Source organism: Lycorma delicatula, chromosome 12 (genome assembly GCF_047948215.1).
Source record: "Lycorma delicatula isolate Av1 chromosome 12, ASM4794821v1, whole genome shotgun sequence".
NCBI lineage: Eukaryota > Metazoa > Arthropoda > Insecta > Hemiptera > Fulgoridae > Lycorma > Lycorma delicatula.
Genome location: NC_134466.1, coordinates 20,029,894 through 20,046,724, shown reverse-complemented (window position 1 = coordinate 20,046,724; position 16,831 = coordinate 20,029,894). Strand labels below are relative to the sequence as shown.

General features: G+C 34.5%; 1 protein-coding gene across 5 annotated transcripts in view; it reads left to right on the top strand.

The window, feature by feature from the left end:
- LOC142333431 (uncharacterized) overlaps positions 1 to 16,831 on the top strand; it is an 86,427-nt gene that overhangs the window by 61,319 nt on the left and 8,277 nt on the right. For all 5 annotated transcript variants that reach the window (XM_075380507.1, XM_075380504.1, XM_075380502.1 and 2 more), the window contains 2 exons: positions 1,959 to 2,003; positions 9,914 to 10,073. In XM_075380507.1, the coding sequence (XP_075236622.1) occupies positions 1,959 to 2,003; positions 9,914 to 10,073 (205 nt within the window). The remainder of the gene's footprint in view (positions 1 to 1,958; positions 2,004 to 9,913; positions 10,074 to 16,831) is intronic.

Below are 16,831 nucleotides of genomic sequence, written 5' to 3'. Positions count from 1 at the left end.
ACGACTACAGAAATAAAATATTGTAGAATGCCTTTTATCGATAAAAATTAAGGACCATACTGCGTCGAAAAAAGAGTTTATAAAATAATTTAAAAGTGGTTAAAGGATTGATTATTTTTGTGGCAGCACCTCGAGAACCTGAATTAAACAAAGTTTATTTTATCACATGTAAAAGATTAGGCTATATTTTTGTATTCTCAAAACTGATTTATAAATCAGTTTTATAAAACTGATTCAACAGTATCTGGTTTCCAGATACTGATTTAGCAAAGTTTTCAGAAAAGTTTCCAAATACACCTGTTCCTCACCGCAATGCAGTTCGAAATCTTCTCGAAAACATTCCGGCAACAGTCTCTGTTGAAGACGCTGATCGAATTGGAAGACCACGTAAACTAAACGAACAGCAGCTGCTTGATATTTCGGATGATATCACTAAAAGTCCATGAAAGCCAATGCGTAAGTTAGCACGGCAGCGACATATCAAATTGGCGACCATAAAGCAGTAAGAAAACAACTAAAACATTTCCCATACAAAGCAATGTGTGTTTAAGAACTGAAAACTGGAGATCATGCCGAAAGTCTAAATTATTGTCAATGATTTAAACGATTTATTGACCAAAATTCCGTAGGTGTCCTCGACGTAACGTTTTTAACAGTGAAGAATTGTTTCATCAGGGAGGCTATATCAATTTACAAAATACAGGACTGTGACCGACAACTAACCCCCATAAATTATTTGAACAATCTTTACACGAATCGAAAATTGGAGTCTGGTCGGTGTGAGTGAAATGCGCTTGAAGTCTTTTCCGGTCTTTTTTGAAAATACTTTTAATAGTGACCATTATTGTGCTATTTTAACTCCATTATTCAGTTATCAGAAGTGGAAATCAATTACGGTAGGTTCCGACAAGACAGCACCAAGCGCGCACAGCTTATAGGTAAATGACTTTTTTATGAAATATCTTTAGTAAACGAATAATTTCGAGGGATTTGTGGCCTGCACGATCGCCTAATCTGAATCCCCCAGATTCCTTTCTATAACCCACCGGGTTGGTCTGTTGGTGAACGCGTCTTCGCAAATCACCTGATTTTGAAGTCCTGAATTCTAAGGTTCAAATCCTAGTAATGGCAGTTACTTTTATACGGATTTGAATACTAGATCGTGAATACCGGTGTTCATTGCTGGTTGGGTTTCAATTATCTACACATCTCAGAAATAATCGACCTGATACTGTACAAGACTACACTCCACTTACACTCATATATATCATCCTCATTCATCGTTTGAAGTAATCCTGACAGTGGTTCCGGAGACTAAACAGAAGAAAAAAAAAAGATTACTTTCTATTGGGGCATCGAAAAAAGCAGTGTATGGCAAAACAGACAACGTACGATTTACATATGTACGAGACATTGCAGTACATCAGTTGTTTAAAGTGTTTGACAACAAATTGAAACGTGTGGAATGTGGCACTGATGTATGAAGAGGTCATTTTCAACACCTTTTATAAACTATTCCAGTTATTGTAATATCCATTCGTATAAAATAATGGAATAAAAATACAAAGTAATAGTTAAGAAGTTTCGTCATTACACGTCAATAATTGCAGTGCACAGCAGCTTTCTGAAAGCACTGTACTAAAGAATACTAAAAGAAATATTAAATTTATACCACATTCATCACAAATGTGATAAAAGATTGATTCTCTGCTCGATAACTCAGATAATAACAAATAATTCTTGATTATTATGCTTAGGGTGGTTGATTATTGTTCACTAGTTGACCAGATTACAACAAATATTGTAGGAGTATCATAAATAAAAGTTTTTAAATGAACGTATGAAGCAAATCGTTAAGCTTCAAACTCATCAGCAAAGTTGTAGTGCGACTAGAACACGGATAATAGTTCGTTGTATTGTTCAGAATTCTAACGCATTAATTTTTGTTTGTGTTTCAGAAATTCAGAAACAGAGAAAGAAATATATAAGAAAATTGAAATCCCGTAAGTGTTTATTTTTCCCAGTAAAATAGTATAAAAATACAAAAATCTGTGAAGTTGTATATACTGTCACATATTTCTTTCATTATTTAAGTTCAACGTAAAATAGGATTTATTTATAATTTGATTAAACAACGTAGGTAGGTATTTTTTTCTACTGCTTTGATAAGAGAAGTTACAATCTCGTGATGGTATAACGAACACTAATATAGGAATAAATTCGAAAACGATGGTCATAGAATTTTGATGGTATCATGCGCCGAAATTGAATATTTCACGACTTAATATTTCCCATCGATCGGTACCCATCACTCTGAGTATAAGCGACAATAAAAAATATGTAAAAAAACTTTTAAAAACCATTCCTTTACTAAATGAACTAAAAAGTAGAAAATAAAAATATTTTAAAACACCACTACTAAATTAAACACTAAAAGGTAAAAAATAATTTTAGGACGGTATCAGAGTATCGATTTGACAACAAGCTTTATGTGAAAGTCATAGCTTCAAATTAAAAATTTGTTGTTTTTGCCAATTTTTTCATACGCGTGATGGATGCCCTAACGAGTGGGGTGCTCATGACAAAGTATCTCTTTAGGTCATCCATCACGCACATAAAAAATTGGCAAAAACTTTAAGAGTAGTGTTTTAAAAAAATGTTTTAGATATTTTTTTTTTCTACTTTTAGTCTTCATAAGATTACACTTTACAGCTTAGCTAGCGTTCAGGTTTGAGCACTCTTTCGAAGTTTTCATAGCTCCAGTTTCCAATACCTCGGAGAGCTTAAAAGTTTTTATATCTTAAAATATTACTGAATACACTGATATACACTTGACTGGAGCAAGATGAATTGGTGTTTTTTGTATTTGATTCTTGCCATAATCTAGATGTGTACGCAGTAATTTGTTTTTGGATACAGCACATCCTGCTCGCACACGGGCCATGTTTGATGAACCATCAAACATAAATATTGAATGTAACGGTTATATGAAATTTGAATTTTTGCCTCAGCCGTAGAATAAAATACTTTCGTTTAATTTAATCAATTAAAATGACAATATCACAAACATCGATAATTCTTAAGGCTAGACACCTGCACCTCCACAGGTTGTTCTGTCAGTTGCACTCACTCCATATTCTCCGAGGTACTTCGTTTGTCTACGGCCTTAACGTAGCTTGAGGGAACTGACATTCCATGTGTTTCTCTCCCTCAGTAGACCCAACCTGCTTTCTCGCTAATCTAGAAATCTTTCTTTGCCACCATAATAAAAGGACGTCAGCAGTGTCTTCTATGTCAAAAAACGCTTCTTTTGAGCCTTAACTCGAAAAAACGGTGTAGGGGTCAAATTTGGGTGAGTGGGGGTCGAAATTTCTTTTTCGATTAAAAACAGAAAAAACTAGGGGTTTGGGAGCTGTAGGATATTTTTTTGTGGTGGATTGGAGGTTGAATTTTAGGAGGGGTTTGCGGTGGGGGCCAGGTTGGAAGGGAGCCAAAACGGATAGAATACCAAACAGATTCGGCATTGGTCAAACCGTTTCCGAGATGTAATGCAAAATTTATCACAAACATGGATAATACTTTCACTTTGATAATATGCATATAAACGAGGTTACATAAGTTCAAGAGGCATTTTTCGCTTAGCAATTTAGAAGCATCTTAGCGGCTTGAAAATATTGCTAAAATGTGTTGTCATCAGGAGCAAACTTGTTTGCAAAATTTCAGAGCGATTAGATAAGCGGAGGTGCTCCAAAATTCGACTGAAAGGTTCCGTACCATGAATTTCACATACATAGTCCAAGAGCGAGTTAATATAAGAGTAGTAAAAATGTAATAGTAGCTTATTATGTAATAAAATTAAAGTAGTATAATATGACCAAGTTCAATCGTTATGCTGACCTTTGACCCCTGGAGTCCAAGTTGAGGCAGAACCTCAACGTATGTTTTCCAAGATTATCTCCTATTTGTAGTTAAATTTACACACTGAAAGAGTGGATTTACTGTAAAATATATAGCAAAACACGGGTTTGAAATGCGTCCAAAATTATATCAAAGAACCAATTAAGAAATTGACGATTGAATCTGGACGTCTTTTTTCAAGGGTTTATTCGAATACATTCAAGAAAGGTTGCTTTCAATTATGAATGTGTGTTCACGTTAAATTTGCATGTTGAAACAGTTGATTTAGTGAAAAATTCGCAGTAAAACATATGCTTGAGATACTCCAAGAGGTCCTACCTTATTCGTATTAGTTTGTTTTTTAATAAACATTTACTATAGACTGCTGCTGACGCATGGAGAATCCCGTGGGAAACCCGTCTCTTATAACATGACGTCAGCTGTCAATCATTCTTTAAATGAAATAATAATTATTTGTTATATATTGCTTTACATAGATATTATAACGGCAGTGATATTTTTCATCTCCATTTAATGTTAGTCAATAGCTTTATATCATTCAAAATTAAAAAACAAATAAAATTAATAATTATTGTTATTAGATTAAATAATCTGCAACTTTTAACCTATTACTGTTGCTTTATCATAGTGCCCGTCAATGGCGAATATGTAATTATATTGTCGTAAATTATTAAACAATACCCGACTGTATTGGACTTAAAAAATCTCTTCCGTTTCAACTTTAATTTTTAAATCGATTACACCCATCTTTACGGATTCATTTCGTCGCCAGCAATCAATAAAATAAAACAATCAACTGAAACATTATTTTTGAATCAATATAGAAATAAATAAAGTGATTATCAATAAACTATTAATTTAATGTTGTAGATATGTTTATTGTAATTGAACTAATTGAAAGTAAATAATAAGGAAATTTTGCTTAATTATTTTTATCATAATACTAATCATCTAATGCTATGTAATCAAGAGTAACATTACTATTAAGAGTTATTTTTATGCGTAATTCATCGCATCAATAATGAGCAAAAACCTCATTAAAATCATCAATAAATTGAATAATTTGAGATTTTATACGTTTATTCCTTACGTTAAAGGAAAAAGTAATATAAAATTTATGTGTGCTTGTGGACATATTGTTATCTATTTTATAAATGATTAAAAATATAAATCAATAAACTACTGATCTTTTCCCGAAGTTGATATGATTACATCAGCTTTACTTGATTTTCTCCACAACTAAAGGGAAACTAGGGGCAATCGTAAAGAAGACGTTGGAGTACTGGGCTAGACGACGGTTGATTCACTGTACGCTGTACCTCACCGGAGAACCGAATAAGTCTACTAGACGTGATCAAACTAGAGTCTACTAGACGTGATCACTGCGGTTGTAAAACAGGAAGGAACGACTGATGCTGTTTTATTACGGAAGTTTAAAACGTCTGTTGGGGATGCTATGTCTAAGAGTATACTCTCAGTATAATACGCCAAGGATAGGGTGAAGATATTGAAGTCCGGTTGAAGGACACAAGGCGACTGCCAGCCTTAAGGGAAAGATTGCTGCTCAGACTCCTGACATCAAGTTCATTGATAAAGGACTGTCAACCAGGAGGGCGATAGTGCACGTAAAAGATTAGGACGCTGAGAATAAGAAATTGGGCGACTCTACTGCGAGGGTTGCCTCATTGAGATCTGCCTTCAGCAGGAACCAGCATGCAACAGTAATACTGTCGTCTGCTGAGGCAGCCATATTGACTGCCGGTTCCCGTATCCTGGTAAGCTGGCAGTCCTGCCGAGTTGATTTGCGGAGGCCTTCTACCGATTGCTACCGATGCTGGAATGTTGGCCACATCGCCTCCCAGTGCAAAGGGCCTGACAGGTGTAATAAATGCTATAATTGCGGTGGTCAGGGTCATCAAAAAGCGAATTGCTCTGCACTGTCCAGATATGTTGCTTGTGGTGTGGTCGGTCATTGGATTGGGAGTAGGGACCGCCGACACTCTCACACACGAAAATAATGCAGATCAACACCAATAGGAGTGCCATAGCTCACGATCTTATTTGGAGGTCATCGATAGACCATGATGTTGATTTCCTTACGGTGCTCAACCTAATGTGAGAAGAGTGGCTGCGCTACCGTGGATAGTGTACATAGATTCGGATGCGGCGATTTTCAATGTGTCGGGTAGATATGTGACATCTCGTATTACTAGATGTAATGGTTTTGTGATGGCAGAACTTGCGGACTTTAGCCTAGTCTCAGGCTACATCTCCCCGAATTCTGGAAATGAGAGGTTTCAGCAACTTATTGATGAATTAGAGGCCTGTATACGCAGTTTTAGGAAACCAGTGAATACGCAGTTCTTACTCGAGATTATAAATCCGAATGTCGAGAGTTGGGGGTATGAGATCTACTGCAAGAGGCTATATACTGGTTGCTACGTTTAATGCGGCTGGCCTTGTGACGCATAATACTGGGCCCTCCCACCTTCGTTGGCAGGGGACGAGGCTCGGTTGTAGATGTTACCGCATCCACTGGTGGGATTGCCCATTGGATCAAGGACTGGCGGATTTGTGAGGAAGAGCTGGTGAGTGACCACTTGGTTATTATGTTCACGGTAGAATGTGGAAGGTCGGGAATCCCTGCCGTAGTCAAAGGTGGCGGCCCTCAGAACTTTAGGCCAAACGTATTGTGGACAGGGTGGCTGATCGGTTGGACCCTGCTCCGACGATCACACCTGATTGGTTTATGGAGTTACTGTGTGATGAGTACAGTCGAGGTGGACGACCTGAGGGGCCGGCAAAGAGAAGAGTCCGCTGGTAGACTGATGAGATTACTACCAGGAGAGCAGCTACAATCGCTGCTAGAAGGAAACCTCAGAGAGCAATGAAGAGAGCTTCTAATGATGTTGACGAGTTACTTGTTGCATACCGACAAGAAAGAAAGTCCGTTTGTGCGGCCATTAAGGAGGCCAAGGCGAAAGCTTGGGCGGAGCTGGTAGCAGATCTGGACGTTAATCCGTGGGGAGTGCGTATAAAATTGTCATGAACAAGTTTGGCGCTCCCATACCCCCTATATCTCGAGAAACAACACTTCGGGTTATCGAGGGCTGTTCCCAGTAGTTGAAGACTCCTGGAATGAGATAGCCCTGGAACATGAGCAAATATTCTCCATTGAGGAGCTGAGACTGCTAGTCAACGAATTAGTGCAGATAAGAGTCCGGGGTTGGACGAGGTTCCTGGATCGCTCGTTAAATTAATGGTGACAAGACATCCTTGGGGCATACTGGACGCCTACAATACAGCTTTGGAGAGCTGTCGCTTTCCTTCCTGTTGGAAGGAAGCGCGGTTGGTCCTAGTGCCAAAGAAGAGAGTCAGGCTTGGGAGCGGTGTCTCATATCGTCCGATATGCTTGCTCAGCAACGTAGATAAGCTGTTGGAGAGACTTATCCCTGATAGGCTGTGGTGCGAGGTGGAAGCAAAGGGTGGGCTTCTCCTGATCAATATGGCATTGTTAGGGGAAAGTCCACAATTGACGCGTTGAAACGTGTAACTGAATGGGCTAGAGATTGAAGTAGTGGCACTGGGCGTCGACGGAGGATACCGTTAGTGGTCCTCCTAGACTTCAGGAACGCTTTTGTTAGTCTCCAGTGGCCGACGATTATTGATGTGCTAGAAGAGAAGAATATAAGTGGGTATCTCCTTGACATAATTAACAGTTACCTACATTGCAGAAGGCTTAAAACCCCCACAGAAGATGGTGAGTTGGTTTTTGGCGTGTTTGGCGGGGATTCGCAGAGGTCTGTACTCGGCTCACTCCTGTGGGACCTCAGTTTTGATGGGCTTTTGAGACGTGAGTTTGATGGGGATGTTGAACTTGTTGCAGATGATTTGGCCCTCCTCGTGCCGGACACACTGAAGCAGAAGTGGAGGAGGTAGCCAATAATTCGGTCCGGCGAATAAGTTGTTGGCTTGAGGTGAGAGGACTACAGTTAGCAACTAATAAAACCTCCGTAGTAGCGTTGGTCGAGAAAAGTTTGCGAGAAATGCAAATTAATGTTGCTGGGACCAGACCAGTATTCCCACGTCGGGGTGCGTTAAGTACCTCGGCTTGTGGTTGGAGAGGAGCCGAAACTACAACGTCCGCCTTCAGCGAGTACTACTATGTAAATTGAATTCACAGAAATTGTAATAATTATCTACACATTTCTTCACTTCAACAACAACTATATAATATTTAATATTATTTACTTTATATTTTCCTGCTTGGCATTTTTACCTTCGCTTTCATAGATATTAAAAATTCATAAATATCTATATGATTTTTATTGCTAACATTCCACTATTGTTTTAATAAAAAACCAATGAATGCTTCTTTTTCATTTGGAATTTTAAAACAACAAATCAGAAACAGAATTTTTTTTTTAGTTTGTGTTTCAATTAAAAATATTGTTCAGTTAAATTTTGAAAAGCACTATCAATACACGATATAGTGTCAACAAAAAGTTGTATTTTTTCTGACTTTAAATCTTTAAAAATCTTCTTGCGTAAGCCTTGAAAATAATCTCTTTTATATACTCGCACATTAATTTAATATTAATATCATTGAGAGAATACTTCTTATATAAACGTTCAATATCATTTTGTATGTTACGTAAAAATGTAATTAAATCATATTCGTTAGATAAATTTTTATTTCGTTAGATAATTTTTATATTAAGATCAGACGGGTTAGAATCGTTTGATAACTTAACTCGTTCGAATTTCAAATTTTTTTGCTTTCTGATTAATAAATTTTAATTTTATAAATTAATAAGGTATTGCTCTTAACGTTCGCTATATATATTTACATATTAATATTAAGGGTCAACGATATAAGGAATGATTGACACCTGACGTCATGTTATAAGAAACGGGATTCCCCATGACGTCATCAGCGATCTATATAAAAAAACACAATAGGTAGAACCTCATGGAGCATCTCAAGCATATGTTTTACTACGAATTTTTCACAAAATCAACTGTTTCAACATGTAAATTTAACGTGAACACACATTAATCACTGAAAGCAACCTTTCTTTAATGTATTCGAATAAACCCGTGAAAAAAGATTTCCAAATTCAATCGTCAATTTCTTAGTTGGTTCTTTGATGTAATTTTGGACGCATCTGAAACCCGTGTTTTGCTATATATGTTGCAGTAAATGGACTCTTTCAGCGTGTAAATTTAACTGGGTATAATCTTGGAAAACATATGTTGAGGTTCTGCCTCAACTTGAACTCAGGGGGTCAAAGGTCAACATGACAATTGAACCTGGACATATTATACTATTAATTATTCTATTAATTACAAGTTTTTAACTGTTTTGTACTCAGAACCCTTTTCTATATTAACTCTCAATTGAATGTAACGATATATTACTTTTCCTGGGCACTCTTTTAATTTTTTTTTTGTCATTTAATTTAATTTTATATGTTATTTGCATTTTTACTTGAATAAAATTTTTAGAACGTTAAATGTTTTAAACAATATATTTAAAAAAAAAAAAATTCTCAAACATGGTTACCGCTGATATAATTAATAAGTTATGAAAAAACTGAAAATTCACTTTACCAGCAAATTAAATATGTGTCTAGATTTTCCATTTATAGACCATCGTAAGGAGGATATAAAATAAAGTCAAAAAATTAAAATGATTAAGCAGTCATGACGTTTGCTAGTTCAGCTACTATACTAGCAAAGAGTCATGACTGCTTAATCATTTAAAATTTTTTACTTTATTTTATTCTCCTGACGATGGTCTAAGTACTGAAAGATCTAAAGAGATACATTTAATTTGCTGGTAAGGTGGATTTTCAGTTTTTTAATAATTTAGAAAACATACAAAAATATAATTATCATTATCGTGTATAATATATCATGAGCATGTGTGTTTAATAGTAAATAAAAATTGCATAATATCCTAAGTTTTGTTTTTTCTTACGTTTGTTTTCAGATGTACTTTACGTTTAAATACCAGAAGTACAGCGAACAATTTTTTTAATCGGCTAACTCCATATTTAAATGTACATGAAGAAAAATGGTTAAAACACAATCCAAATATCTACGTACAGTTTGAATTACAGTTTTCATATATATGTAAATTTGTTAGCCCTGTAAGTATACACTTATTGAAATATACATATGTAGCAATTAAAAAGGAAAAAGCAATAAATTCAAGTATTAAGGAAAACATAATATAAAATATGAACTATTTGTTTCATTCGTGCACTCGCACACACGAATGTGTATATAAATATATATATACATATATTTATATGCGCGTGATTGAAATATATAGATACATTAGACGGCAAAGTTATATAACTTTCTGACTACCGAGATCTTGGCCCTCGACAAACTGCTATGTATGAGGAAATTGAAGTAGAAAATTGAAATATATGAGAACGCATGTAAATAAGATTTATATATAAAAATTATTCTACTCTTAAAATTTAGAGTAAAATTTAGAGAACGGAAGTTAAGGTGATCGTATCTCTCCACGATAAGGTACTGTGCCAAGATGAATTGCCTTCAATGCTCCATATTCAAAAACCATTTTCACAAATTTCATTCAAATCCTTCCCTCCGGTTTGAAGAAATCAATAAAAAGAAAAGTAAAAAAAGGAAATAAAAATACATATATAAGATGTACGTAAATCATTCTGAGAATTTAGATACTAAAATTATGGATACTTTTTTTGTTTTTGAAATGTCATGATCTGCCAAAACTCCGAGATGAAACATTTAACCCGATAATCAAACTTTCACTTGAATAATATAATGTAACACCAAATGCTGTTATTATTAGTTGCATTAATGCTATGAATCGTATGCTGTTATAGCTAAACAGTTCAAGTATATAGTCAGGAAATGAAAAATATTAAAAAATGTAGATATACTATCTGTCAAAGTCAAGCCTGCACTTAACTGGGGCGAGTAGAATACTCCATCATTTTAACAATCGTTACCACCGATATATCGCTATTACAGCAATCAAACAGGTTAACACCGTTTCTGACAGTGATATCATTTTATTAAAAACAAACTCCACACAATTTCAGTATAATGAAGCATTTTATATAACTATATTAATGTGATGTTAGTTAAATTACTGTTTGAATAGAAAATAACAATTTGCTGAATGTTTGAATAATGCTCGGCGACTACTCATTTGGTTTACCATGATTTTATTATGAGAGTGATTCACTCAGGAACAACATATGAAATATATTTTTTAAACTATGATAGGTTGTTTAGTAAGGAAGACAGTTTTGGAATGAAATTCTTTAATTTATTTGACTTGACACGAAAGAGTCAGTATTCTGACACATCTTATTTTGTTAAACTAAACTACGTAAATAATTTTAAAGAAAAAACTCGAAGTATATTTACTGTGAAAAAACTACAAACAATACGTTTCTTAAGTTACATGAAAATGACATATATGTTATTTTGTAAACATAGATTAGTATCAGTGCCACCTGTGCCTCGAATATATCCACCGATTTTATACTTGATTGTTGGTAAAAGTCGGGTTTTAGTAAAGTTTGTACTATGATTTAATACTTTATCTTATTTCAATAATACGGTATATAATGCAGTATTATCTGGTACTGTATCGTAGAAAAAAAATATTATGAAATCAAATTTTGTCAACAATATAAGTCATTATTCATTTGTTTTATATAAATCAGTAAATATAAACTATCTTTTGTACTCGATTCGTTGCAGTGATTTGCTTAGATGAATTACTTTTAAAATAAATATTTTACTGTTCTATTAATTACTTTATAAAATATATGCGACTACGTGATTCCTTTAATTGAGTTAAAACAGTGATGGAAATATCTACCGAGGCATTTGCTTCGTTGAAATCCTGACGTATGTCAAACTGATGACTGTAATATCAGTCAGAGGATCAATAAGACGAACTTTGGTTAAGGCCTTCAGAGCTAGAAACGGAGGAAGTGGTGTGGTGATAGTAGTCGTCACAAAAGAGTAAGGAGGTACCTTAAATTACATCTGTTTATAAATATTATATAACAATAAACTGATTCCAGTAAGATTTTATAATTTTTTTCACAACAGAACAAAATTGTTTTCAGTCTGAAGTCAAGAGATTAACATGTGTCATTTCTGTAAACAGAAATCAAGTTTAAGTTTTAGATGTAGTTAATGAACAGATTTCTTTAATAGAGTGAGATCATTTTATCGTGTACATCATGATACTACACACTATAACTCCACGTTTTACTATAATACAGAGATACTCACATTTCATTTAAGTCATGGAATGTAGTTATGCACAACTGGTAATGTGTTACAGCAAGTGTTGGAAATATCCACAAGTTTTCCTAAAGGCAAACCCTTCACACTACAGTTTTTGAGATAAATTCCATTATTCCTGATGTCCTATAACAGATGTCAAAACATATTGTGTGAAGGGATTGGACCTGCTTTCAGGAAACTTGTGGACATTTCCAAAACTTGCCGTAAGACAGTTGTGCAAAACTACATTCCATGAATCAAACTATATGTATATCTATATTATAGTCCGTAGTGGAGTTATAGTGTATAGTGCACGTTAAATAGAACTTACTATATAATATCAGAAAATTGGCTTTAATAGAACCCCAATAGTTCTAGTTAAACATAAGATGTTAAGTAGTGATAAAACAGGATATAAGAGAGAAAAGTATATAATATCAGTGAATTGTATATTTCTCTTGTTGTCGTGCCTTTTAGTAGAAAAATTACACAAACTGTACTCACTGAGAATCAAGAAATTATGAATAACAATAAATAGGTGTAACAATTTATTGGTTGCTGATACATTATTGATTAGTTTACAAAAACAACTTTGAGTGCAGTTATAATTCAGGTACGGTCGAACTGAGAATGTACAAGACTACACTTCATTTACACTCATACATATCATCCTCATTCATCCTCTGAAGAATTATCTAAACGGTAGTTACCGGAGGCTAAACAGGAAAAAGAAAGAGTGCAGTTATAATGCGTTGTTTATCTTAAAAAAAAAATAAAAACGATTCAAAAAGAAACATCACATTAAAGAGATTATGTACCATAGTCTTTCTTATGAATGGTTACCATTATTATGAGCAGTACCTCTCTTATGATTACATAGCGACGGCTACGGTTTTAGATTTTTGATTTAAAAATTAATCAAAATACTCAAGTTTAGATTGCAAAGAAAACTCAGTTCCCTTAATAGCATATTTAAAACTGAACAAAATATGCTTATCATTACGTATGCAAAATGTGCGTAGAGTTACTTTTTTAAATTTATTATGCATAGGCATAACCATGGTGAAATGTTTGCGCTCCCCTGGCTCATTTAGCAAGCAAAAAATTATAGGTCAATTTCAGTTTGTTATAATAGTATTGCGCGGAAAAAAAGCATGTTTGAATGGTGGCACGAGCGCTCTAATGAACGAGTGTTTGAACCAATAAACGAGTGGGGAACTGGAAGTTCAAGGTCAGGATGATCTCTAAAACTCGAAAATTGTAGAATGTGTGTTCGAGGTTGTTCTAATACCTTCTGTTCCCTGGTTAAGCGCTGCAATCAGTGCTACTGAGTCAGTTGAGAGAGTAGACGCATTTGAGTTAGTTGAAACCAAAATCCCGTAACAGTAGCAATCTAAAATGGATATTAGAAACTTATTTGGCAAGAAAAGTATGTATCTACATTATTTTTATTTGAATCGATGAGCTACAAAACCATCTAATTAAAAACAAACCTAACATTTTCAGGAAAAGCGAAAACTGAATTTTTGTTTCTAATATTACTGATTTTGATGTTGTCTTTATTATTGAAATTTTAAGAAAAATCATACAATAGTAAATAAGGAAATAATTACAAGTATACTACATTCCAATAATTTTGAATAACGATTGAAATTAGCTATTTTTTCAGCAGTTCTGCTTAAGCAGACGGTTTTGAATTTTGAAATGTTTGATTTTACAAATAGCTACTTCTGCTAGTTGCAAATAATAAAACAAACTTGTACAAAATATTTAAGGTTTATTAAAAAATACCGTCGTTCAATAATAAAAAAAACATTAAGAGTTTGATAGATTAGTAATGAATGGTTAAAATTCATAATAGTCCAGTTTTTGTTGTGATCAAATTCAATCACTACAAAAGTTATGTTAAACACAACACATTCTTGACACAAAAATTTCTAACTTCAATCAGAACCATTTGGTTCACGTACGCAGCCACATGCATTTCATTCTGTACGCAGCCACAGCCTGTTAGATTTGAACATTCCATTAGTTTCTTTGTGTTTTTCCACTTATTCCAATATCTTTTGTAGAATTGAAAATAAAGACACATTAGAAGGTTTTGAAACCCATAAACTCATATTTAGGTTAAGAACATTTCTCACGAACGAAAAAAAAATTTTAATAATTTTCAAAACGCTGTAATTTTGTGAAAAATTAATGTTTGGGACGATTAAAAAAAAAAGAAACATTTTTAAGCTTGAAGTTTCTAGTAGAAATTCCGTTCAGAAACCTAAATTCTAAGTTGCTTTAATTTTTTTGCGAAGTGTAGTAGTAGTTATTTATTTTCTTTTAGGGAGAAAAGAGAGTAAGCAACCTGATAAAAGTAGTATCGAAAGTGATAGCGGCGGAGAAGAGAAATCGAAACAGAATGTTGGTGAAAATCAACTGGATCTTCACTACCATCTGGTTCTTGTGTACAGGATCAAAAATATTTGATAACGGTGCGGGTCACCGACTTGGACGTTCGTTGAGTATGATCTCATCTCGAAAAATGGAAGTTTTAAAAAACCTTTTGTCACCAACTACAAGTTATGACTATGCTACAGATGCCGTGCAATTAAACAAAAATTTAAATACAGCTGGTTGGCGGATAATGCTCCTCGGCTGGCGTACTCCAAAAAATTAAAGGGCGCGTTGTGCATTTACTGTGTGTTGTTTCTACCAACTAACGTGCATAGTCTTTTGAATTCTTTCATAGTGAGGTCCATTACTCGCTATAAAGACATCGCTAATTTGTGAAATCTTACAAGTCGTCTCAGTGGTACAAATCAGCGGCCACAGCAGAAAAAAATATTTTGTTGAAATTATAACCGTTGATGTACAGCGGATTTCTGTCCACCAACAAGAGATAGAGGCCAACAAGAAAATTTTTGAATCTGTAATTTCGATTGTGATGTTTTGTGGTGCACATGACCTAACTTTGGTGTTTTTTAAAGTGTTTTTGAAGACTTGATGAACTTGACGCTGGCGACCACATTTTAAAAGAGCACAAAAAATCCCACTTGCCACCATGGATTCAAAATGAAATAATCAGCCTATGTGGCGACGTCATTGGAGACATCATCACTACTGACATAAATAAAGCATGTGCTTACAGTATCCTGGCAGACAAGAGCAATGGCATATTAGGGCTCAGAGCACCTGAGCAACTTTCCATTGAGGTTAGATTTTTGATGATGAAAAGATGATTGTTCATGAGGAATATCTAGTTCTTGTAGAGTTGACTGACGTGATGCAAAATCTGTATTGATGCAATTAACATCTTTGTAGAAAAGGTAGGCCTTAAACAAGAAAAGTGCATTGGACAAGGACACGATGGGTGTTCCAGTATGGCAGGGATGAATGGTGGTGTCCACCAGAAAATTATTCAAGAAAAGAATATGAGAGCATTATACTTTTTCTGTGCTACTCACAAACTGAATTTAGTTGTAAACAGCTCAAATGAAATAAAAGTGATACAATATGCTGCCTCCACATTAAAAGAAATAATAAGATTCTTTGGAGAATCAACCCTTCAATAAAAATGCATACCAAATATACCAATGCTCTGTGAAATCCATTGCTCTCAAAAATAAAAAAATATTGCCACATTCAAGAAACATTATGTGCAAATTCTTATGGCGCTTGAAAAACTGTCAACATGGTAACAATGCAACGAAAAAAGTGGTTTTCAAATGCATTATGCTGCTACAAAATCAGAAATTCATTGTTAGTGTCTCATTGTTTGTCTCATAGCAAAATATTCGGAACTACTGCAACCGGTGGTACATGCTGCTCTTCAGTCAAGTATAGACTTACTTTATTGTGGAAATCACAAAAAACAACATTGACATCATTAGAAGACATCATGGAAATGCGGTTGTTGAAAGTGAAAGTGTGATAGGAGAGGCAGAAACAATCGTTGAGCATCTTGCAACAGATTTCAATATGTCACGAGTTATAAATCAGCAGAAACATCTTGCGAATCTACCTGCATAGACCCCTGGCAGGTTTTGGAGAAGATCACTAATTATTCCATACATAGATTCATTAATAATGTCTCTAGAAGAGCGTTTTTCTGAGCAGAACTTTCCCACATTCTCATTGCTTACATCACACCCTCATGTAATGCTTGATATGACATAAGTATTTGTTAAAAAACTACAGGTTTTTTAGTTACTACAATTTTAATGATTTCCTTGGTGAATCTGTACTTTAGTAAACCAATGGAAAGGAAAAAAAGTGCCAAATGCCGAACTGAAGGAGGTAGTATTGGCTGCAATAGTTAAAGAAATCCAATTGTTCTACCCATCCAAAAAACGAACGCTACTTATCTCACTTGCACAATATTTACTATCGAAAGATCCTTCAACACCTTATGCAGGACAGAAACTTGGTTACAGTCAACAATGACAGAAAATCGGCTTTTAGTCTTTTCATGATGAGTGTGCATAAAAAGAGGATTTCTGGAAGCTAAATATTTATCTGAGAAAGAAATTTTGTCAGGATTAATACAGAACTCTCATAGGCTAGTACTGAATTATTATTTTGATAGGTTCGACTAGCATTGCAATTATTACTT